At 46.2% G+C, this 24,463-nt stretch overlaps 3 protein-coding genes across 10 annotated transcripts in view; 2 read left to right on the top strand and 1 right to left on the bottom strand.

Moving 5' to 3' along the window:
- The window catches only part of nfixb (nuclear factor I/Xb), a 104,929-nt gene extending 92,946 nt beyond the window's left edge, over positions 1 to 11,983 (top strand). For 6 of the 7 annotated variants that reach the window (XM_079746371.1, XM_079746367.1, XM_079746370.1 and 3 more), the window contains 3 exons: positions 2,031 to 2,206; positions 5,676 to 5,767; positions 6,688 to 11,983. In XM_079746371.1, the coding sequence (XP_079602497.1) occupies positions 2,031 to 2,206; positions 5,676 to 5,747 (248 nt within the window). In that variant the 3' untranslated portion in view covers positions 5,748 to 5,767; positions 6,688 to 11,983. Of the gene's footprint in view, positions 1 to 2,030; positions 2,207 to 3,507; positions 3,656 to 5,675; positions 5,768 to 6,687 lie in introns of all 7 variants that reach the window. The other variant, XM_079746372.1, reaches the window with a different exon arrangement.
- Positions 11,984 to 14,413: 2,430 nt separating this feature from the next.
- LOC307082910 (ATP synthase subunit d, mitochondrial-like) lies at positions 14,414 to 17,591 on the bottom strand. Of its 2 annotated transcripts, none has more exons than XM_079746647.1 (6): positions 17,466 to 17,591; positions 16,036 to 16,176; positions 15,752 to 15,848; positions 15,572 to 15,643; positions 15,018 to 15,080; positions 14,414 to 14,655 (listed from the first exon to the last, which is right to left on the bottom strand). In XM_079746647.1, exons 2-6 carry the CDS (start codon positions 16,155 to 16,157, stop codon positions 14,524 to 14,526), a joined length of 486 nt encoding a protein of 161 aa, XP_079602773.1. In that variant the 5' UTR covers positions 16,158 to 16,176; positions 17,466 to 17,591; the 3' UTR covers positions 14,414 to 14,523. The 2 variants fall into 2 exon arrangements, with proteins under 2 accessions (XP_079602773.1, XP_079602772.1); XM_079746646.1 differs by lacking the exon at positions 17,466 to 17,591 and adding an exon at positions 16,960 to 16,986.
- LOC307082558 (medium-chain acyl-CoA ligase ACSF2, mitochondrial-like) lies at positions 16,179 to 24,410 on the top strand (the record flags this gene model as incomplete). The annotated part of the gene is made up of 17 exons (XM_079746177.1): positions 16,179 to 16,194; positions 17,594 to 17,714; positions 18,146 to 18,341; positions 19,129 to 19,257; positions 20,423 to 20,476; positions 20,672 to 20,790; positions 21,066 to 21,228; positions 21,555 to 21,650; positions 21,746 to 21,897; positions 22,023 to 22,114; positions 22,394 to 22,470; positions 22,798 to 22,905; positions 23,006 to 23,157; positions 23,312 to 23,453; positions 23,675 to 23,785; positions 23,867 to 23,935; positions 24,031 to 24,410. The coding sequence occupies 17 exons, from the start codon at positions 16,179 to 16,181 to the stop codon at positions 24,091 to 24,093; spliced, it is 1,860 nt and encodes a 619-aa protein (XP_079602303.1). The 3' UTR covers positions 24,094 to 24,410.
- Between the last annotated feature and the right edge of the window lie 53 nt (positions 24,411 to 24,463).

Raw genomic sequence — 24,463 nt, 5'->3', positions numbered from 1 at the left:
GGTGTTCAGGCTGTTCTGGGTGTTCAGGCTGTGCTGGGTGTTCAGGCTGTTCTGGGTGTTCAGGCTGTGCTGGGTGTTCAGGCTGTTCTGGGTGTTCAGGCTGTGCTGGGTGTTCAGGCTGTTCTGGGTGTTCAGGCTGTGCTGGGTGTTCAGGCTGTTCAGGGTGTTCAGGCTGTTCAGGCTGTTTCTAGCTGTTCTGGCTGTTCAGGCTGTGCTTGGTGTTCAGGCTGAATCAATTTCTTCCTCCTGCTCACGAGTTCCTCTTGAAGGGAGCAAGCTTTGCATTCTGGGAGTGCGTTTTCTGAGGGGGGCGCAGTGTCCAACCAAACAACACTAGCTTTATTCTGATGCGCTGGAGAAGGTTTTTCCTGCTGGTTGTTCGCTCGGCTCCAGTGAGTTTCCCAGACATGCTGATCAGAGTGGTTCTGCTCCATGGAGAGGCTGATGCAGGCGGGCCTCGAGGCCCGGTGATGAGGTGTCATGCTGGGCAAAGAGAGCTGAAATGTTCCCCTGGTGGTCCAGAATAACCATGGGTCCCAGTCACAAACAGAAATCCCATGTACCACACACACACGCACACACACACACACACACCCACACACACACACACACACACACTCACAGACAAACGTGCGCGTGCACACACACAATCACACACATACTATCTGTCACACACACACACACACCCACACACGCATATATACATATGCACACACATACACATACACACTCACACACACACACACACGCAGCAGGGTTTGGCCTTCTCCCAGTCTGTAATGGGATTAGTGGGGGGTCTGTGGAAGCGCTGGGGGGGGGATACTGGAGTTGGCAAGCCTATATATACTGTCTCTCACACACACACACACACACACACATACAAACATACACACACAGTGAAAGATGTAGAGCACTGACAAGTGTTGGCATGACAACAGGAGCAGCTGGGAGGGGCAGGGTAGGGGGAGGGGGAGACCAGGAGGTGCTCTTCATCGCTGGGGCACCTCCTCATCAGGAGAGAGATGCAAACACACAGTCTCGCACTCTCTTTTAAAAGGGTTAGGACCAACATATTAAATGTACTTTTGACCTAACTTCAGTTAAGATACCCACACCTTTATGTTAAACACACAAACACACACGTCACACACAGACACACACACACACACACACACATACTATCAGTCACACACAAATATATATATACATTGCACACACACAAACACACACACACACACATACATCCATAAATACACACACCTACACAAACAAGCACAGTCACATATATACATGCATACACAAACATACGCACAGTCACATATATAAATGCATACATACAGACACACACACACACACACACAGTCACATATATGCACTCACAGTCACTTATATACACACACACACAAACACACACACACACACACACACAGATGAATCTCAAAATATTATCACACCTAAGATGTGTGAGAGTGATTTGAAAACTGTTAGAGAGTCATTTAAAGACTACGGCTGAATTAGGCTCCTCTCATCTCCTCGCCCCTCTCTCCTCTCTCCTCTTGCTTTGGATACGAGTGAGCATATGCAAGTGTGTATTGGTGTGTGTATTAGTGTGTGTTATCTCTCTCCAGTTTCAGAAGAAAAACATCATCTTAGTGGTGTGCTTGCTTTGTGTGGGTCCATGTCTCTCCTGAGCCTGGTTGGGAGGTGGTGTTACTCTGCCGCTGTTTTCTGGGTGGTGCTCAGAATATCTTCTCACTCGTACAACTGTTTCCGCTCTTTTTGATTTGCTTCATATTTCTCCCACACTCTTTTGTTCTTCGCTTTTCCCACTCTTTCCCTCTCTCTCTCTCCTCCCTTTCTCCCTCCCTCCCCCCTCTTCCCTCCCTCACTCGCTTCTCCCTCTCTACCCATCCCTCCCTTTCTCCCCTTCCCTCCCTCCCTCCCCCATCCCTCACCTCCTCTCTAACACACCTCTCATTCTGTGTCCTCCATGTTTGTTTGTTGTGGCTGTTTGTTTCCTGTCTTATCAGGAAGTCCCCGAGCCTCCGCCTCTGCGCTCCACTTCCCGTCTCCGTCCATCATCCAGCAGTCCAGCCCCTACTTCACCCACCCCACCATCCGCTACCACCACCACCCTGGACAGGACCCCCTCAAGGAGTTTGTTCAGTTCGTCTGCGCCGACGGTTCCGGACAGCCCGCGGGACAGGTAGGACCCCACAACGTCGTGTCCTCGCTTTACCTGGCCTGTTACACACTAGGACGACCACAGGTGTAGTCACAGTGTTCTGTTGTGTATCACATTAGATCAAAGGTGCTGTAGGTACGATGTCTCCCAGTGAGTCAAACGCACTGGGAGATTATCTGATGTGGTGGACTGCGCCTGCAGTCAATAGTATTGCGATTTTAGCCCACTCCTGGCTAATTTCTGGCCAATCAGGACGTCTCTTCCCTGATTGGTTCAGGGAATCCATCTTGCCTGTCAGTCACAGGTGTGTGAAATGCAACACTGTCTTCTGCTGTCTCTCTTTACAGCGCTCATGTCATACCTAGATCCGCTTTAAATTTAAAACTTCAAAGTCCAAGTGTTTAACAGAGGCATTCTCAACAATGATATCCTTACCAAAAGACTAGGGTCGACTATATAAAGCAAGAAAATATAGAATATATGAAGCATGAATAAGGGCCATCACAACAGCATGTAGCATTTACAAATATTTGTTTGTTATTTTTGTTAAAGGGTTAGGGAAAATATCTGAACCAGAATGATCCAGATGACACATGTAATTACAAATGTATGCTAACTAGCTAGCTAGCTAACGTTGTAAACTGCTCCTACTGTTGTAGCACGTGTCCAGCTCTGTTGTTTGTTGTTGTCTATTGTTGTTGTTGTCGTCTTTTCTTGTTGTCATTTTGTTGTTTTTGCTCCGCCCACCCCCTCAGAACTTGTCTAACCATAGCACGAAAGTCAACCAATCACAGCTCATTAAACCTGTTTTGTGTCGTGCCATAGTGTGTGTCTGTGTGTGTTTCCGTGGAGAGTGCTCATGACTTTGGTTTGGAGTTTGGTGGCGGTATCGTTGGTGTTGTGCTTGTGTAGAAGAAGTATTCCCCATGGTTTTTATTTGTCATGGCCATGTCGCGGACAACCACGACCAGATGTTCGCTCACCCCCCCCCCCCCCCCCCCCCCCCCCAACCCACCTTCCTCCACCCTCCTGGAGACCTCCATCAGTGGGCCCACCTAGCCCCTGGCCCACCTCCCCACCATGTTGTTGTTATTGGTTGTTTTTTGACATCTACATGGATTACGCATTACGCATATCCATACCCTCCTACGTTGTTTACTCTCCAGTTACCCCACCCTCCTCTCCCTCCACCCCTCCTCCTCCATCGCCGCTCGCCCCCTCCCTCATGGATTTGGTTTTTCTTTTTGTCCCCGGGGGGGTCATCCTCTCTCATCCTGCGTCTGGGGCCGCCTCCTGACCCCTGACCTGTGTGTCGTCTGCAGCCTAACGGGAGCGGCCAGAGCAAAATGCCGGGCTCCTTCCTGCTTCCTCCTCCGCCCCCGGTGGCCCGTCCCGTGCCCCTCCCCCTGCCCGACTCTAAACCCGGCAGCACGCCGCCCGACGGCGGACTCAGCTCGCCCACATCTCCGTGTAAGTGGACCCCCCCTGCAGAGACCGCGGCCAGAACCCACCCCCGAAATTAAACACTCACTATCACCTGCCCCCCACCGTCCCCCCCGGTCAGAGAGTTACCCTTCCCCCCCGATCACCATGTTCCCCCTTGTCACTTCCTGTCACGGGGATGTCTCGCCACCATCGTAGTCTTCGGAGGCCGAGCAAAAACCTTAGACATCTTGGCATTTTTTATTGAACCTTCAAGAAGCTTCTTCCTCAGGGCTCTATATTCGCCCCGGTGGGACACCAGTCCACCCTGCGGTGCTGGTAGAGATAGAGCCCGGGAGACTCTGACCTGTGTTCAGCTCAAACAGGACCTCGAACATCACGTCCCTGTGGAGCTCGGCCTGTTATAGGCTTCTCCAAATGGAGTTATGTGAGGTGTTCCTCAGGGCTCTAGACTCAGCCTGGTGGAATACCAGCTTGCCTTGATGTGCTGGGGTTGCTACATCCAGGTTTCCGGTATTACCTCACTGTCCTCGACTTGAATTCACTCCCTGCCCGGATCCAATTGATCCAGTTTCCAGAGCAGTCTGCTTCCAAAGAGACACGAATGTAGGGCAGTTTACGAAGACATGTTTTAAGGACTTGGTCACTGGTCTGAACAGTCTGTAACTATTCTTGTTTGATTTTTGATGGTTGGTTGATGAATAGCTTATTGATCAGTTTAGTAGCATGGGTAGCATAGTGGTGAGGTGGCGGTTGTCCTAGTAGTGGTGGTGGTGGTGGTTGTGTTGAAAGTGGTGGTGGTGGTGATGGTGGAGATGGTCATGGCGGTGGGGGTTGTAAAGATGGTGGGTTGTGGTTGGGGTAGGGCTGTTATAGTGGTGGTGCTCTGTGTGTTTGTATTTAAGAGCAGATGGATTCATGAAGTTGTTATATTTGTGTGTTTGAACGTAGTTATATTCTGGGTGTTGGACGGAGCGCTTGTTTTATGTTGTTTAGTGTTGGTCTTCCCAAACCTCTGGTCTTTTGTCTTCTATGTGTTAAACATTCCTAAACTCACGGATGTAATAGTATGCGTCCACACTGCTATCTTATACACACAAAATTTCTTCCTTGAAATACTTGTGCCGTTGTACCCCTTGTACCCAGACTGAGACGCACAAATTCACACAAACACAGACACACAAACAAACTTAAATCGACACCCAAACACATCCAAACACAGACCAACAAGAAAAAAGACAAAACACAAACATACGCTAACAATCGAAAACCACACAAAAATAACACACGCACGAACAGACAGACATGCTAACACAGGCACACACAATCACAACGCACACAGGACACACTATCAAGGACATACAGACCCAAATACACACACACAAATGGGCCTACACACATTATCACCCACACAGACCAAAACACACAGACACACTCACACACACGCACACACGCACACACACACACACACACACACACACACACACGCAGTTACACAAACACACACCCTCTCCACGGACGCACTAATGTGTTTTTTTCAGGAACTCCTCAGAACTCAGTAGCTCAGGGGAACGTCAGGGAACTCAAACTGCCAACCTAAATGTGTCCCAGACTTTGATGGGTTTGAAAGGTCCCGGGTGCGCTCCATCAAACGCTAGTTAATCAGCGGGATCAAACCCCGCCCCTCAGGGACCTCTGAGCTGACGAAGCAAGCCAGCCCCGTCTGACCGTAATGAGAGGATATAGGTTGAGCTGAGAGGCTTTTCAAAACCAAACCATGGAAATAAAAGTAGGGAAGGATAACGAACGCTCCCACTGCAGTTTGTTTTCCTAAGTTTGTTAGCCGGCCACATGTTGATGTTCTGTACATGAACTCTGACCCCTGAACCAGTGGCTGACCACGTCTCTCTCTCTCTTTCTCCATGTATCCTTACCTCTCTTTACCACTCTTTCTCTCCATGTATTCTTACATCTCTTTACTGCTCTCTCTCCATGTATCCCTACCTCTCTCTCTCTCTCTCTCTCTCTCTCTCTCTCTCTCTCTCAGCATACTCCACGTCAGGCGCCTCAGCTGCCAACAGGTTTGTCGGCATCGGATCACGGGACAACAACTTTCTGAACATCCCCCAACAGACCCAGGTACCTCTCTCTCTCTCTCTCTCTCTGGTGCTCTGTCTCTCCCGCTCTCTCTCTATTTCTCTCTACCTCTTACTCTGTTTCTCTCACACGCCCCACAAGTATTCCTTGGGCTCCGTGTGCCCTCTAGTGGTGAGAGGGAGAACTGCGTCTGGTGGAGGACATAAAGTGGGAGACCGACCAGAAAGAGGAGTGAGGTGCGGGGGGGGGGGGTTGGGTTGAGTGAGTGCCAAGGCCACACAGAAGTCACGTCGCACTGTCTCGTTCCCCCCGGCAACCAGACATAATGTCATAGCCCGTGGAGGTTGAATATGAGAAGGGGGGGGGGGGGTCGCTCAGGGGGGCGGGTAGGGAGGAGGAAGAATAGATGGTGGCAACACATTGCCAACGAGACAGAGAGAGACAGACTGAGCGAGAGAGACGGCTGGGTTGGTGCCCAGGGGTAGAGGGCAGGAAGGGGGAAGGGGGGGGTATTCATGCAGACTGTAAGAGTCAAACACAACAGAGGTGCCCATTACTCCTCCTCTCCTCCCCCTCCTCCTCCTCCTCCCACCACCTCCTCCCCTTTGAGCATTTAGCTTCCTGTAGCTATTAGCAGCATGAAGCCTAGCCTAGCTGTCTCAATCACAGCACAGACAGACAGGAGTTAGGTGTAGTGGAGGTCATCCTGCTTGGGGGCTAGCTCACAGTGCAAAGGGTTAGCTGCTGGGTGGTTGAAGGAAGGAAGTAGAGGAAATGTGGATTTCCATCTCTGTCTCTTTCCTCTCCGTCGGTCAATACAGAAGTGTTGAGGTGGGCTTCCTGGGCAGGGCCTTCCTGAAGAAGAGATGAAAACAGCCCTGGTTGATATTTGCTCGTTATTGTGTAAGTGTTTTAGGGAGCACTCTGTAGAGTAATCAAGCTTTCTGTTTTCTCTCTTGCAGTCTTGGTTCCTCTGACAACACCTTCCAGCCACCCACCACATTTATTTCTCTACGGTCCCGAATAAGAGAACGAGAAAATCAGCGAGAAACAGCAGATCATTTTCCTCCGAAAACAACAACTACAATAACAATAATGACTACATCAACAACATCCCAGTGACATCACGGTGACATCACAGCCAGTAGGCACCACCCACTCCGTGAGCTGAAAGTGAAAGTGAAAGCAACAACAGAGACACGCCCCCCCGCCCACTCCCCCCTTCCCCCTTAACAACCCCCCCGGCCTGACGGAGAAGGCAGCTGAACCAGAGGTGGAGGAGTGTCACCCTTCCCCCCCCCACCCCCGCCCAGAGCCCACCTGCCTCTTCCATTAATAACGAGGGATCGCTGGGCTGGAGAACACAGACCCAGACCAGTTCGATCCAGCCAAACCAGTTAAAACCGGCCAGAAACAACCAGGAAGACAGTTCAAGGGAGATCCAATCCATGTCCCGAAGCCCTGAAAATCCCCCCCCCCAGCAAAATCACCCAAACATCTTATCAAAAGGGATGTTTCCAAAAGGAGAGACTCCTAAAGCTACAGTCCATTGCTACGGCGGTCTCTACATCGCCGCCAAAATTAAGAAGTTCCTCTTTCTGGACTCTGACTCTTACTAACCCCGGACAACCAAATCACATCTCTGAAGATTGCACTACACGTTGAACCAACTCACTATAACCCTGACGATGTGCACTATTCACCTGGAAACCACGGCAACGGAGCCCATGGGACGAGGTTTCTAAAACCAGACGGGAGGAGCGAGGTTCAAAACAAGTCCTCCCGTCTTAGCGGTTCGGCTTGGTTCTAAACCCGCCGGCCCCGTTCCGCGCGGCCCCTCCCACGCCCCAGAGATCCCTCGGTTATCACCAGGACATCCTGCATCCACGTGTTTTACCACACACACACACACGGCGCACCCACATGCACACACACACAAACACCTCCTAGACAAAGTTCCATTTTAGGCCCCGGCATATCAATGTTAAAGCTCTGAAAACACTTCAAGATCTACTTTTATTACCCTGAACCAGACACACACACACACACACACACACAGACACACACACACACAAACGTACAGACATGGTTGTTTCACCCTCCGTTACCGCGGCAACGAGACCGATGGCGGTAGACGCACAGTCGGGTGGTCTCCGCTCCTTCTGACCCCCCTACCCCAACCCACCCCCATCTCCCCCGATTTTATAATGTAGACAAAAGAAAAAAAAACATTAGAAGAGTAGGTTTTGTTATTCTGTTGTCGTACTTCTTGTTTGAATTTGTTCCCTTGAATTTGTACTATTTTGTAATTGTTTTGTATTTGAATGAAAGCACCTTATGGCAGAGAGGCAGCAGGCATCGTGGCGACGCCACTGTTCCACACAAACGTACGAAGAAGACGGAAACAAAGGTTGTCGTCTAAGAGCGCGACTCCAAACCTTCCAGGGTGAAACTCTGACCCCCCCCCCCCCCCCCTCCACTCTCTCCTACTTCTTTTAAAGACCCCTCCCTTACCTTATAGGAACATAAAACCCACCCAAGCTCAGACTAAATTGCCAAGTTATTTTGAAACTACTGTAGAGCCTGAAGTGTTAATATGATGGGCTGGCTGGCCTGACTAAGCTAAGTTACCGTCCTGGTCATTCTCTGTTCCCAGAGCAGAGGTACCATGGGGCTTACTGTCCCTGGACGAGTCTAGACTTCCTAGACCTCTAGACCTCTAGACATGATAACCAGTTGGATGAGGTCTAGACTGAGACTGATCTAGGCTCACCATCACACACGGCCAGCCCCTGCCCCCCCCACCCACCTCCCACATCCTTACTTCCTGTCTTCCTAAAAGACAGGAACTGTGTGTCTATCGGCATGAAAGAGAAGAAGAAGACAAAATGCACTAAAAGCGACAACGCCAAGCGAGACGCGCCTCACCCAGACCGGCTCGGTCTCACCCCCGGTCTTCGTCCGTTACAATCAAGCGAGTAACACACAAACACACACACACACACACACACACCTACACAAACACACACATAACACGAGCCCATGCACATGCATGCATATTTAATTGTATCAAATACCCAGTCAGCATTCTGGTTACGAGTTATGGAAAAAGCTAACGGAAAGAAAAAAAGGAACGCGCCAGATGAAAACTCAAAGGGAAGTGTAGACAATCTTGATGAGGTCGTTATGCTTCTTCATCTTAATCCATTACGCAACACGTATTCACTTTAATTAACGAGCTATCAAATCCAATTAGGTCTCCCTAACCCTTCTCCCGCCCCCTCCCCCACCCACCCAACCGACCCTCACAAAATAACTGGACTGCCTGACCAGGGTTCCACGCTGTCAGGGAGTAAGTGCACGTCTGCCCCCCCCCCTGATCAGTGCCCAGAGGAGGTGATTCGATTTCCGATCGCTGGAAGTGCCTCAATATCTCCATTATGCAACTTATCCGACATTATTTCAGGTTCTTTTTCTTTCTCACGTATAAGCTATAGAAGAAGAGCTTAGCTCTACATACCTGCAAGCATCTTTATATATAAGACACATATATATTTATAGATATATACATGTTTTTATTTGCAAGATAAGCTCCGTGGCAGTCTAGTTATTTTTTGAAGCGTGGCGTGTTTGTTGCACTCGTAGGGAAAAAATAAAATCGTTAAAAAGGACGCGACCCTGGTTGTCGTAGCAATCCCCCAAACTTCCCCCCTTCTCTCTCTCCCTCCCCCCATCCCCTGGGTTGCCAAGCAACCGCTAGAATCCCAGGCAAATACCGTAGAGCCGTAGATAGCACAACGTGATGACGTAGTTGAGATACGAAATTGTTAGTTTTTCCGATGGGAACGTATTGTTGTTGAAGCTAAATGATGTGTGTTGATTGAGCCATGTGCAATGCTTGGTACAGAAGAGGGTCGGTGGAGGGTGTGGAGAACCACAGAGATCCCCCGTCTGTTTTTAAATGAGTTTTGTAAAGTCCACACGCTCCGGGACTCTAAACACGAGAGCAGAGAGAAAATATCCCTCGTCTTTGCATACGTATTTTGGGGGGGAAATGTTTCTAATTTTTCCAATTTGTGTTTATTTTTTTCTCCTCGTTTTTAAATTTTTGTTTGCTTCGTTTGAAACGTTTCTCATTTGTGATATTTTGTTTATTAGAATGTGGGAGGGTTGAAGGAACAGTTTAGCAAAATCATAAATATATTATCACTATGGAAAACCAGGTGCTTTCTACAGGCTAAAGTACAGTCAAGCTCTATTATACATGAATAATAAACCAGTGGACTTGGTCATATCATAGGAAACGCTATTATCCTTCTTGTTTTTTTGTATGTACCGTGGGGGAGGGGTTCATTGTGTGAGAAGATCGTGACAAAAGGCATTTTTCTCCAACCTTTATCCCTTGGAGGTCCGTGACTCCGGAGATACAAGCTAAACTAAAATCTCCTCCCACGGCCCAATCCAGATCTACCGCAGCGTAGTGAAGCGCCCCTCTCCACCCCTCCCAGCTGTAAATGATTCTAGTATGTGTTTGGTGACGTAGTTTCATAGACTCAGAGCATTGTAAAGGTTGTCCCTAAAAAGTGCCTTTTGTTCACACGACTCCATCTTGTTAACCTGAGTGCCCATGTCAAAAAAACAACAAAAAGAAAAACACAAAAAAATGCCCTCCTTTATATCCTGTTTCTGTCAAGCTTTTAAAAGCAGTATACCTAGTACTAAAGTATACCTATAGTGCTAAAGGAAATCGGTGTCATTTAGTTCTTTTTATCGTTGAATAATTAAGAAAAGCAACAAAAAAAAGCAAAAAAAAATTCACTTCTCTTCCTCTTTCTCTCGTCTTCTGTCTCTTTAGACACTGGAGTAGCCTTCTCTTTCCGCATCGCTCTTCCTCTGAGTGGAGGGAACAACACATGATTAAGAATACGCAAAAAAAGTTTTTTGTTCAGTTTATTGTTTTCTTTGTCTGAGCAGAATGCAGTTAGCTCACATGTTACTCTCGTCCTGTACGCTTCACATTGTATTGCCATACCCGTCTCTGTTCGGCTTCTCCGTTCAACAGCTTATGAACAAGTTGCACCGCCGGGCTCTGGTCTGGACTGGCCCGGGGGGCCACCAGGGGGCGCATGAGAGTGGTTTTCCAGGTCAGCGAGCCTTGACCAATCAGTGTTGTGGGATACCTAGCCACTTGCATGTGATGGGTGAGGGTCCTGGGCTGGGAGGGGGGGGGGTCACGTTAGGGTGGACAGATATGTTTGTAAGTTTTTTATTCTTATCTATTTATACTTTTTTGAATTTAATTTGGATTTGCTTTTCATCTATTGTCATTGTCATTGCGTATCTCGGGCAGCGGTTAGATGCTGCCTTCAGACATTCGACTATGCACCTTTTAGTGGTTGAATGAGACCAGCTATTTAAAAAAAAAAAAAATGAATGGGGTAAAATGACCCTGAATTCTCTCAGCACCTTATTCACGGAATGGACCAGAGCAGGGCAGCTCAGAAAAGCTCCTATTTCCCGCAATCATTACGTTTTATACACACACATAGCATCACAATATCGCTATTTATCAACACCCATACATTTCTGATAATTTGACCAAAAGTGAATCGGGCTCTCAAAGCCAGCAGGCGAAGCACCAGCAAGATCAACAGATCTGTTTCTTACTTCCTGCAACAGTCAATATGCAACTGTGATTTATTTTGTTCGCGCACGTAAAGCCATCAGCAGTATTATCAGTGTCTCGCCAACAACAAGCCATAATACAGAGACAGAACAGGGGGCACAGAGCCGCGCTACTGCGTAATGTGCAAGACAAGTGCGCGCTTGCTTCAGGCTAGGGGTGTGGGACCCTCCCCACCGCGGCCACTGGTGATTATCAGTTGAAAGTCCCTCTGGTCATGTAAAGTTAGAGCAGCTATGCCCTGTCTGGTCCGACGTGGTTTTGCTTTTTATTCCTTTTGGTTTGTTTGTTTTTAAACACGTTTTGTAGCGGCGGGCGGTGTTAGTGACGTAGAATGAGCCCCCCCCCCCAACCCCCACCCACTGGTCAACGCTGGATCCTGGAAGCCTAACCAAGTGCCCCCCACACACACACACACACCCACAGGGTGCCCCCCGTGCACTCAGTCCACAGGGTTCAGAGCCTGCGGTGAAATGCATGTGTTAATTACCGATTCTTTTCCATAATAATAAAAAAGAACAGTTTGAAAGAGCCATGCCTTCACTTGATTGAATAAAAGGATGTTCTTGACTGTCCTCTGTGTCCCGGGTTTATGTCTTTATACCGGTCGGAAGCAGCTAGCCTTTAGCCATTTATCATACCTGAAAACTCATTTGGGTTGAAAAAGGTGACAAACTAAACTGTTGTATGGGGGTCTGGGGGTCAAATTTTGCTATTTTAACATGTAAATTAAGCATTCCGGTGTAATCCATGAAGAAAATAAAGGGAAAAGACAACATTTTCTTATGGTAAAAATGGCACATTTATTAACCCATAAACTGGTCAGTTAAGAACATTTTAAATGTGAAAAGGTCTATCCACTATAACCATTATCTCTGCTGCCACATGGGGGCGCTATACCACACATGAACATTTAGGACAGGTAAACAGTAAATCCCATTGGCCAAATTTGGCAATATATCAACATAATATTAATTTCATTTTTTCATCCTTTTGGCCTGGACAAGCCTTCCAAGGGCCCGTTTCTCTGCTTGGAAATGTGCCTCTTCCGGGCCACACTATCGTTCTCCACCACCTCTGCCCTATTACCAGCAGCACTGGTAGATGGCTGGCAGCCAAACTCAACCCTCCTTTCCCTGATTTCAAGCTGATTTTTCTGTCGTTGGGCTTTGTCCCTAGTTCCAGCTGCACTAATGTTGGAACACAGCCTCCTATCTACCTCCCCAAACTTCAAATCATCCCTTCTGAACATTTCTACCCCAGTCTGGTTCCTGGTCTGCAAAGTGTATTAAACAGTCTGCACAGCACTGAGGGTGGTGATTTTCATTGATGTTGATCAATGATGTTCCCCATGACACTGAAGAACGACTCAACCAGGGCACCATGGAAAATTGAGAGGGCAGCCTTGACTGCCTGACACAGTGCGGGATACTTCCCTGTATTGAAGACGACAGCCCACCACTTGACAACATCCTCTCCATTCTGAAAACTGGGAAGCGCCTGGTCAACATTAAAACGCAGAATTTCTTGGTCTGTGTCCGCATCTGGTGGCAGCAGGTGAACCATCATATGTGTGAGCTTTCTCAAGTTGACCGTGGTTAGGGAGTGCCCGCTCACAACTGGGTCCACAGCTGACAAAGATTGCAGAGTTTCACTCTGCAAAGGCAGCTTCTTTTGTAGGTATTTTGCACAGGTTTTGTATGCCTGGGACACTTCCTGCAGGAATGGCTTCAGTAGCTGAAACAGATCAACAATACTTATAGTAGGCGGAATTATATGGAAAAACGTTACACGTTCTTGGGCACCCCTAAAATGGAGATACACCATACTGAGTATCGATACCAATTTTTTAATCATTCATTTTTATGTACTCACAGGATGTTGTGGATGTTCTGATCTGAATCTACGAGCCTCCCGTCCCACATACATCTCCCTCAAAGGTAGCAGCTTGTTGTCAAGTTCAAGAGTAGCCAGGGATTTGGGCATCAGATTCAGGTGACAAAGCAGGCCAGAAAGTTCATGAAAACTTGCAGCTGTTTATCATGCAGTGTATGGACAAGTGTCTGTCTGCCCTATAAAGAAAATAACATTGTGGTTCAATGCACAAAAAAGCACACAAGGAATGCATGCCAGTTATATCTCAGGAAAAGTATTAGGATTCACTGGGATCACTTTGCTATGAAAAAGCATAACAACATACCTGCTCAAAGAAAATATCATGAATTATTAGACCCAGGTCCTATCATAATCGAATTCTCATAACTCATGAGAGCATGGGAGCCCTTTTTGCCATAATTTATTTTCTTAGCGAAAAGGCTGCACTTGGAATAGCCCGCTTTGTCAATTTTTTAAAAATATTTTGACAGCGGGAAGCTGTACTGCTGTCCCTTCACCTCCGTTTTCCCTTCCAGCTTTAGCCAAGCCCAGCTCCACCTGCACTTAAGCCCTGATTCAAGCTGTGCTACATACAATGCTTCATCCTCTTTAAGTTCCCTCATTCTGAAAAGATAATCATCTGAATATTTATCGTTTGGGTCAGGGCTCATTTTTTATCATAAACGTTTGTTAAGGCTAAACCCAAGTGCATCCGTCCAGGTTTAATGATCCGTAAGAGTTTGTGTTTCCATTACTGCTAGCTACTCATTAAACCACACACGGATGTGTATTTTTTCATTACGTGTTCGTTTTCATCCCTCTCATATCTGACCACAATGACATAGCCGCCAGTAATATCAGATAACACGGATACTGTGGAGATTAGCCTTCACAAAGGTATTCTTTTCGCATTAACTGGGTGCCGTAGAACTGCTCTAGCTAATAATTTACTTAAGCAACGTTAAAATTCTGTAAAATTTGTAACTCGCTGACGACTGAGCAGTCCACTCCAAGACTGGAACGATGGGGGGGGGGGGCGAATTTCGCCGAAAGGTGACTAGTTTGCAGGTATGATTTATACGGGCATCCCAACACACACAAACGCCCGAATGTAACACCATATCCTTTTATTAAGTTACGAATGAATGAAAACTTTATATACATTTCTATACAGTCATTCATTTACTTTTAGTGATGTACAATACAAATAAACATAATACTGGGATGTCCATCCGTGTGTTTACAGATCAGCGATGGGCTTGTGGGGCCAGTATGGGTATTTCTGCTTGTCCAGTTTGGTCTCTGGGAAAGTGTCATTCAGGTCTTCAATGGTCATCTGATCGAAGGGGATCATGTTGTGGAACTTCTCAAGCTGGGGACAAAATGTAACGGGTCAGGGCCAAACAAATTGCGCCACACACTGCAGAGTTAGACTGTAAGTTATAGCTACGCCACTGTGTGTGTGTGTGTGTGTGTGTGTGTGTGTGTGTGTGTGTGTCTCGAGCTCGGCAAGTGTCTGAGAAGCTTAACCCTCTCTGAGACACGGTCATCCACACCCACCCATGTCCAGACGGAGCTCTACACATCCAAACACACAAACACCTTTTATTTTAGTATCAGGGACCACGTTTTCCCAGCCTTCCAGCGAGGTGGCCTGCTCAGTATCAGTCACTGGCTACAATCGTTGCCATCACACAAGATTGGCCTCAACTTCTGTTTCCAAAGGCCTCCCACCTGTTGCCGGTACTGCGCGATGCGGGCCTTGGAGCCCTCCATGTAGGCTGCTGCTGCTGCGTCCTGGGGAGACACACAAATACGACTTCTGTCCTTACCCGGTTTCAACCTCACCCCATCCATTATAGCAGTACTGACTGATGGTTTGCTAGCGGCCTTTAATGAATATATTCATATAAATATATATAAATTCATATTTTATTATGCATAAGCTCTTATATATCTTTTTGAGCAATCAAATAATTTGGCCTGAGATAGTGGGTGAAACTGATTGGCTGTAGGGCCGTGGTGGGGGAGTGGCTAGAAATCATATGGCCACACAACAACCATTTCAATTTGCAACCCTTCATACAAGTATATGTGCCTGGTTTCAAAAAGGCATGTTGGGAACTTTATGAAAACTGGGGATCTGTTGCAATATGAATAGCAATTTGTGTGTGTGTGTGTGTGTGTGTGTGTGTGTGTGTGTGTGTGTGTGTGTGTGTGTGTGTGTGTGTGTGTGTGTGTGTGTGTGTGTGTGTGTGTGTGGTGTGCTCGGCTCGAGTCATTCTCACCGCCTCTGCCTCCTGGCTGTTAATGAGGGCGGACTGGGTGTCCACCGGCTCTGGGACCTTCAGGGCAGTGAACTGGAGGGACAGAGGATCAATACACCAGAACAACATAAGTGTATGTCAAATAGTGAGGCATCGTCATTGGAACATGGCACAAAACATTCACAAAACCGACGGTCTTACCTTCTTTTCAAACTCTTCCACCATGCCAGCTTTGACTACAGCAGACCTGTAGTAGGTCCAGTCAATGGTGACTGGCTTCTCTGGCAAAGAGGTTAGCCTGCAGAGACACAGGATACACTCAATTAATGGTAAACACGCATTGATGCGCAATCCGGTCTTAAAGGTAAACACGCACAGATGCGTGATCCGGTCTGAATGGGTTAAAGGGCTGGTTATAAGTCAGGCAAAGAATAGAGGAATAAAAGAAAAAACGAATATGAATGAATATGAATCAAAACGTTTACTTGGCAGCGAGGGCGTCACTGCGGGTCTTGAGGGTGTTGAACATAGTCCTCTGGTTGGGGGGCACCCTCTCGGCAAACGCCACCCAGTCCACCGCCTTCAGTGCGGCACGTCGCCCGGCCATTTTACACACTTGGAGATCCCTATGGTGATCCACACGTGTAAAATGCACGCCTTAGAGTAATTGCTGCAGCCGGGTACATATAACACAAACAAGCTAGATCCTTATCTACTCTCTCTATTATATAGTGGGGGACATTAGATAAGGTGACATTTGACACCATATTTTAGTGGCGTGCAAATATTATGTTTGGAACAAAGGGTTATATTTCCCAGAAGATGTTTCTAATAAAGGTGTAAGGATAAAGATATGGTAATCTAGTTAACCTTAGGCCCCTGTTTTGACCATGGTCGTGGAAATATGAGTCGGCATCAGAATATCCGAATGTCGCTCAAAGTCAAAGTAGAATATATTTCTATTGTTTATTTGTTCGTGTGCATGTTATTGTTTCAATATTCGATTAATGCAATCTAAACTTTGTTGAAGAACCTACAAGACATTGTGTCGGGGAAGACGGGGAACAAACTAATTAGATAAAGGGAAAACAGGTGTCTGTAATGATAGACCCTTCACGCAATGCAGTACTCAATTTATGCCATGTTAACCATTTATACACCAACAATAAATTGATAGAAATGTTTAACCCTAGTAATGTCTATAATATCCTAAGATTTTGGCTCGTAGCACCTGCTAAAGTCATTTAGCAAGGTCAGTATGCACAGAGGCTACGATATCAAGAATCACACTTGTAACCCTTCTAGAAAGCTTAGCAGCACATCTCTACACAACAAAGACTAACTATAGCATTATTGGTAAACGTATTGAGAGATGCATATCCCCTATCCCAACCACGACCATAACATACCTATGCAGCTGCTGTACTGTACCATTAAAACCGGAAACAGACGACGTTGTACGCCTTGAAGGAGGAAATGCTGCCCTCTAGTGTTTAAACACTGAACCGCGGAGCGGACGAAATAAACCATAAAATACTAACTTCAAAATAATGATGTCAAAAGAATTCTTGACCTTTATAGTAATTATTGGCTTTGTAAATTAAACGTGAATCAGTTAGGTCTATTTCAAATTTTCTTATAGTCTTTTACATTGATCCTATAGGATTTGTATTGATTGATAGCATTGGTGTTATTAGGAATACACTTCTTGCTTAAACCTGCACTATGTATGCCTAACTGTTCTACTGCAGATATGAAAAAAAGAAAAGAAAGAAGACACCCTGCTGATATTTCGTTATGCAAGAACCTGTTTTGCAGGAGGCGGTGGTCAACCACCATGGATAACTAACCATACCTAACAACTTTAGCCATAACCAGCCGCTGCAAACTCACTCTGGAGTTAAATATTACACACCTGCTGTTGACATTACACGGTCAAGTCAAGAAGGAAGTACGGTCCGCAGTTTTCCTTCACTCCTATAGCCTAGTATAACTCGGACCCATGGCTGTGCAAGGATCCACCCCACTGCTGCGGCTGTACAGACACGCAAGGATCCACCCCACTGCTGCGGCTGTACAGACACCGCCTTGGATTCTTGGGGGTCCGGCAACTCCTGCACGGCACATGGAGAACCTGCAGCCCACGCGGGCTCCCGTCCTGCCGGTAAGTCTAAAAAAGCAAAAACAAACACGTCAATGCAGCTGTGAAGTAGAAAAGTGACACATTGGATGGTGTAAAAAGCATTTCAGTTGTTCTTCATGTAAGATATTTGGTTTGGATACTTGAATGTGCTCATCAATGTATGACGAGTGTTTACTTTAAAGCTTGCAGTGTTGCAGCATAGTTTTGGGTGAGCGGAATCTTAAGTGTGTGTGTTTTGAAATGTTGAATATTTGTATTTCATATGAACTATATAGGCCTATTGTATATATGAAAAACAAATGCTGAACGTATATATATATATATATATAAAATATGATATGAAATTAATTATATATATAATAATATTTTATCATATTGATATATAATATTAATATAATATAATATTCTAGCCTGTATGACAATATACATTAAATCCATGTCCCTCGGACCAGTTCCCTGCACGTGGAAGGGCCACCTCATGTGCCCTCAGTGATTAGCAGCTGCGTCCACGGAACGTCCTCCACGTCTCTGGTGTACTCCACCATCGGACAGTGCTTGCAGGCGGCGGTTCACCGCTGGCCGGACCGCGAAGCTGTGGTATTCCCGCAGGAAGGAGTTCGGAAAACCTTCGCCCAGTTTCAGGAAGATGTGCGTCTCAATTAGCATAGCTGTCATTTTCGGTATCCTTGCTTTGACTCATTATTACGTAAACTAATCATGTGTGAAGTGATCTAATAATTGGGCAAGTGTGCCACTGCACTGGCTTGCATAATCATATAACCCATGTACTCTCCCTTTATGTCATTATTGTTAAACATAAATCCACATCTGCACATTACCAACATTTATTCAAACATTAGGGTACATTTAAAACACACAAGTCATGAGAAGAATAAGGCTATTTTGATTAAGGCTGAATATAACATCATGTAATTATGATCGCAGGACTTTCCCAGTAGCATTTCGCACATAATGTGAAGCATTATCCCCTGTGGACTTTAACACCGACCTAACCGTGGCTACAAGATGATTGGTTAGTTATTAAACTGTCCGTGATTAAACTTGGCTGGTGCCTGAAAGAGTGAGGTGAGCCGTACACACACACACACACACACACACACACACACACACACACACACACACACACACACACACACACACACACACACACACAAACACACAAACACAAAAAGTGTGTTGCACACTATTATTATTATTATTATTATAGATTATTAGCTTCCCATTATTACAGCATTATGGATTTCAAATAGATAATGACTGCCCAACTTATGTGGGTGCAATACCAAAAAATGATGTGGGTGAAAATTGAACTTATGTGTGTGTTATGGGAAATCAACCTAGGTCGGTCTCATGACAATTCAACTTTTTGACATTAAGTAAGATCAAGTAATATGTGCATATCTGTGTTGGACAGGTGGACAAGACAGCGGCCGGACTCTTTGCTCTGGGCCTGAACAGAGGGGACCGGCTGGGTGTGTGGGGGCCCAACGCGTACGGGTGGATCCTCTACCAGTACGCCACGGCCAAGGCGGGCATCATAATGGTGTGGAGGGTTTTACCTTATGGGTCGGGGCAAAATGGAAGGGGAAGACGATCTAAAGAGACTGAATTAGATGAATCGGAGATGTCGGCTATGTTGACAACAGTAAAAGAATGACGGGCCCGCACACCGCTGTATCTCCCATATGTTTAACGGTGCTGCAGCGTTTCGCCATGGCTTGGTCGCCCTCAGACAAATGCCATTCAACAGTGGCTCCAGCATATGTACATATTGTGTATACATACTGTATACACAACATACACACGGACAAGAAAAAATGGAAAAATTACCCAACACCCTTATTTACAAAATCAGCAGTGTCCGAGCACCTCATTCTTTTTTTTTCAAGTTTTATCCAGCCCTTTTTCTCTTCACCTCACCGGTGGGGATGTGTACACTACCACCACTGCTCTATGTGGACAACATTGACATGGTTCTATTGACAATCAACTTCTGTTCTATTAGTCGCATTGTGTAATGTTAAAGCTATTTGGAGGTATAATTACATAGAGTTGTTCTGAAAATGAGGCACAGCCCATTCGTCATCACAAGTTAAACAACCTGTACATCTAAGTCACGTTGGTTGCAAATGAATTCCTTTATGCTAAATACCCGTCTGGCTGTTCAAACCATTGCAGCCCTCTCTCCTGGCTTCAATCAAACGTCCGTTAACCAATATAATGTCAACTTTACTTCCTTGTGCCGACTCCGCCGAAGAACAGTTGGTGTGAGCGCCCAGGCCTAGCGGCTGAGGTCTGTGGTGTGGCTGGTACCCCCTTATCAGGTTTCATAGGTCATGGGTCAGAGAGGGTATAAATCATGCCCCTGCTGGCATAAGCATCTGCTAAACGACTAAATATAAGTGCAGTAGGCTGACTGCTACCCCTGGGTACCATGAGCCAAGCAAAACATTGTTTGGTTTCGCGGTGGCTTCATTTCAGGACGTTGTTGGGCTATGCAGGTCTGGACCCATCCTCACTGACTGCCAGCGCACACATGACTAGACAGCATTTAAATACCTTCCAACATTAATGTCTCCCCTCTCCCAGACAGTCAGCTAACTACGACAAACGTCCCGTCGACTTATCCCAACCTAGTGCCAGAATCCAACATAAATCCTGGTCATAGATGCACTGTTATCTGTTGTGACGTATCTGTATGTGTGCAGGTGTCAGTGAACCCAGCCTATCAGGTGAATGAGCTGGAGTATACCATGAGAAAGGTATGTTGGACCAGACTGGGGTCAAAGTCCAGTACACAGGGTATACAAGCATTCGCTTTAACGTTTCTTGTGGGAAAAACCTATTATTTTAGATGCCCAAAACCCTTCTTAACTCTATGTCAATGAATCCCTACTAAACATAATATCAGTCTGAGAAGAACCTTTGCACAACTTTGATCTTCTTGGTATGCATAGGTCAAGTGCAACGCAGTGGTCTGTCCTACCCGGTTTAAAACCCAGGAGTTCTGCCAGATGCTGAGAGAAATCTGCCCGGAGATAAACACAGCTGCCTCCGGAAGGATCCAAAGCTCAAGGTTTGACAGACAAACGTTATGTACAGTTCAAAGTAATCGAAAGATAAAAAGGAAGTGACTCTTCGCTTTAATACGATTGGTGTTAGAATCAAACCCATACAAATTATTGGATAAATAGTACAACTCCTTATGAACCTTATTTAGCTTACAGACATTTTTGTCCCATCTTAGTTCTCGATGCTAGCTGGGGGGAGGGGGAAACTGCAGGCGCGATCAGAACCAAGATGACCGCTTGCATATAATTAAGGCCTATTATCCGGTGGTTGGTGATTTAGGCTCCCAGACCTGCGGATGGTGATCGTCACGGACAGCAGACAGCCGGGGATGCTCCATGTAGAAGACGTGCTGCAGGCAGGGGAGAGCTCTCACCATAAGCAGCTCCAGGATCTGCAGAGCAAGCTGTCCTTCGACGACCCCATCAACATCCAGTTTACTTCGGTAACCCTCCATGAACCTCTCAGTGGGGCACTGCAAGCATCTGATGATTCAGTGGTGGACTCATGTGACCCCGGAGTGGCACGGAATAAAACAACATCCAACCTTGGCAGAGCCATGCGGAGGATGTCTGCTTGTAAATGTACTTATCCTATGGACATATGCCAGGTTGTGTATATGCCAGACTCTTGGAAGCCAATGAAATGTTTGGGGCTTGTCCACCCAGGCCTCGTTAGGTACATCCCTGGCATGCATCGATAACCTTGTTGAAAAGACATGGAAGTTCAGAAACATTGCATCGTTTGACTTCTGTCATTTTTCTATTATAGGGCACAACAGGAAATCCAAAAGGAGCCACGCTGAGCCATCACAATATCATCAACAACGCCTTTTTTGTGGGTCAGCGCGTTGGTTATGGATGGAGGGTGAGCCCCTATATATGTCTGCCTCATCAACTCATCTTTGCTGCGATGTTAATGAATGCTTCACCAAATGAGCCCACCCTCTGTGTCCTGGCCAGCCGAGGGTCCGGCTGTGCCTGCCGGTACCGCTTTACCACTGCTTCGGCTCGGTGCTGGGAGGGATGTGCTTAGCCACGCACGGGATCACGCTGGTCTTCCCGTCCGCCGGCTTCAACAGCCGCGCCAACCTGCAGGCCATCCAGGACGAGAAGTACAGACAAACACTAGGCCCACGCCATCGGCTGCAGAAACATCTAATCAAAGATTGCTTTTTTGATGGGGTTTTGGTGTATGCTTTTTGGAAGGTATTGGAATCCATGCGTGTTTCCCTCAAAGGTGTAACTTCCTGTACGGAACACCCACGATGTTCATCGACATGCTCAGCCAACCGGACCTCCAGCAATTCGACCTTTCATCAGTAGAAGCCGGTGAGAGGGATTCTGCTACAGTTTTCTAAGTTCTTTACTGGTTGATTGTACCGTGAAATCACAGATGATCTGATCTGTAAAGGTTGGTCTTTTCACTGCCGTGCTGTGGTATTCGGAAAATACCAACAGGGCATCACATAGAACAGTGTTAGGTAATGGTAAACCTGCAAAACAGGTCTGTTTTGCAATGGAAACAGAGCACATGGTTTCAGTTGGGGATGATATTCATACCTTGTATTACTGGATTATGTAATGGAAACAATGTCTGTGGTGCTTCAGGAATCATGGCTGGATCTCCCTGTCCGCCAGAGATTATGAGGAAACTTAAAGTGGATCTGAACATTCAAGAAATGACGGTAAGCATGACTTGTGGAGTATACAGACCTAACCACTGGTTACATCCCGTGATACATAAGTAACATTTATGCTGCCATATCAAATATGAGTGTGATTAGTGTGATTTCAGTATTATTTTAGGTTAAGTTAAGGCTTTAGCTTGGAGGTCGTTCAGCAATCACTTTAATATGCTAGATTACTTAGATATATAATACAATTATTTATATATATATATATCAAATAATATAAAATTAACAAGGCAGTTACCTCATACACTATCGTAGATGTAAAGTGTTAGGTTAGACTTATAACAATAAATTATGTATTTTATTTCATTATTTTAACAGATAGCCTACGGGACCACAGAGACCAGCCCGGTCACATTCCTGGGGTTCCCGTCCGACCGAGATGAGTTGAAGATCAACACCATCGGATGCATCATGGACCACACCGAGGCACTCCTTCTACTGACCTCTCTTGTTCCCACCTTTAAACGGGCCGGCGACTGTTGCTAAGGGGCCTCTCTCTCTCTCTCTCTGTGTGTCCTCGCAACAGGCGAAGGTGGTGGACCCCTCCACAGAAGAGATGGTTCCTCTGGGGGAGTCCGGGGAGCTTCTCATCAGGGGGTACTGCGTGATGCTGGGGTACTGGGACGACCTCAAAAAGACCTCAGAGGTCATCTCTCCCAGCCGCTGGTACAAGACCGGGTAGGATGACCGCCTACATCCTACCAGTAGGCGTTCATGAACAGGAGACTAACTCCTACCTGCTCCCAAATGGCCTGTATCTGAATTCACTGTTTTTATTATTTCGATTTGGTGGTTTTGATCAGAGTCTTGTCTGTTCGCTTTTCCAACTCAGAGACATCGCCAGTCTGAACAGTTTGGGCTACTGCCGTATAGAGGGACGCATCAAAGACCTGATCATCCGAGGCGGGGAGAACATCTACCCCGCAGAGATTGAACAGTTTCTCCACACGCATCCCAAAGTACAAGAGGCGCAGGTCAGACTCTAGAGGACGCCAAACACACAGACAACACCACGACCTAGAATCAGATAAGCTTCAATAAGCATCACAATCCAAGCTTTTCTAGGTGTTAATTATTAATGTGAAGTCCACGAAAGCGTGTACAGACATGTAAATCGATGATTTAATTATTTACGTGCTTAGCGTATCAGGATCTATGTGCCAGGTGTTGTAATCCACTACCTCTGGTTACCCAGGTGATAGGAGTGAGAGACGTGAGGCTGGGCGAGCAGGTGTGTGCCTGCATCAAGCTGAAGGACGGCCAGACATCGAGTGTGGAGGAGATTAGAGCCTTCTGCAAGGGGCAGGTATGTGGCATCTTGATAACTGTGGTTTGGCCGTTCACTAGTAAACTCAATGGCATTTAAAACATGTTATTTCCCCTTTAGATCTCTCACTTCAAGATCCCCCACTATGTGATGTTTGTTCATAGCTTTCCTTTGACCGTCTCTGGAAAGGTAAGAGGCTTAGGAGTCTTTTAATACCATGTATTGAGTGTGTATGTGTGTGGTGTTTTGGGAAGGTTGAATCATTCTCTTTATTCTTTTTTAAGATCAAGAAGAATAATTTGCGAGAGGAGATTGAGAAGAAGCTGGATATGGAGCAGAAAGTCTGATTGACTGGAACACTAGAAGGACACCACTGGTGAAATTCACAGAAGTGCTTCTTAAGATGCATGTAAAAAATAGCAATATCAAGTCCATACGAATATCCACAACTGCCAATAGTTTTGTAAAAACTATTGGCAGTTTGGTAAAGTGACTTTACTATGTATAGTCACTTTACCAAAGGACTCAAATGTCATTAAGGAACACATGTCAAGTCAGTCAGTCAACAAGGACCATGGCTCAGGCTGACAACATGAATGCATCCATTTTACCAAAGCAAGACAGACACCTCTATATCCTCAAATTAATCACTACACTTTTTCACTCCCGATATATTTGTTACATCTTTTTCAATAAAAAAAAAAGTGATTCAACCAA

This window comes from Pollachius pollachius, assembly GCF_949987615.1.
Source record: "Pollachius pollachius genome assembly, chromosome: 11".
NCBI lineage: Eukaryota > Metazoa > Chordata > Actinopteri > Gadiformes > Gadidae > Pollachius > Pollachius pollachius.
The sequence above is the reverse complement of the archived record's forward strand: the minus strand, read 5'-3'. Positions and strand labels throughout refer to the sequence as shown.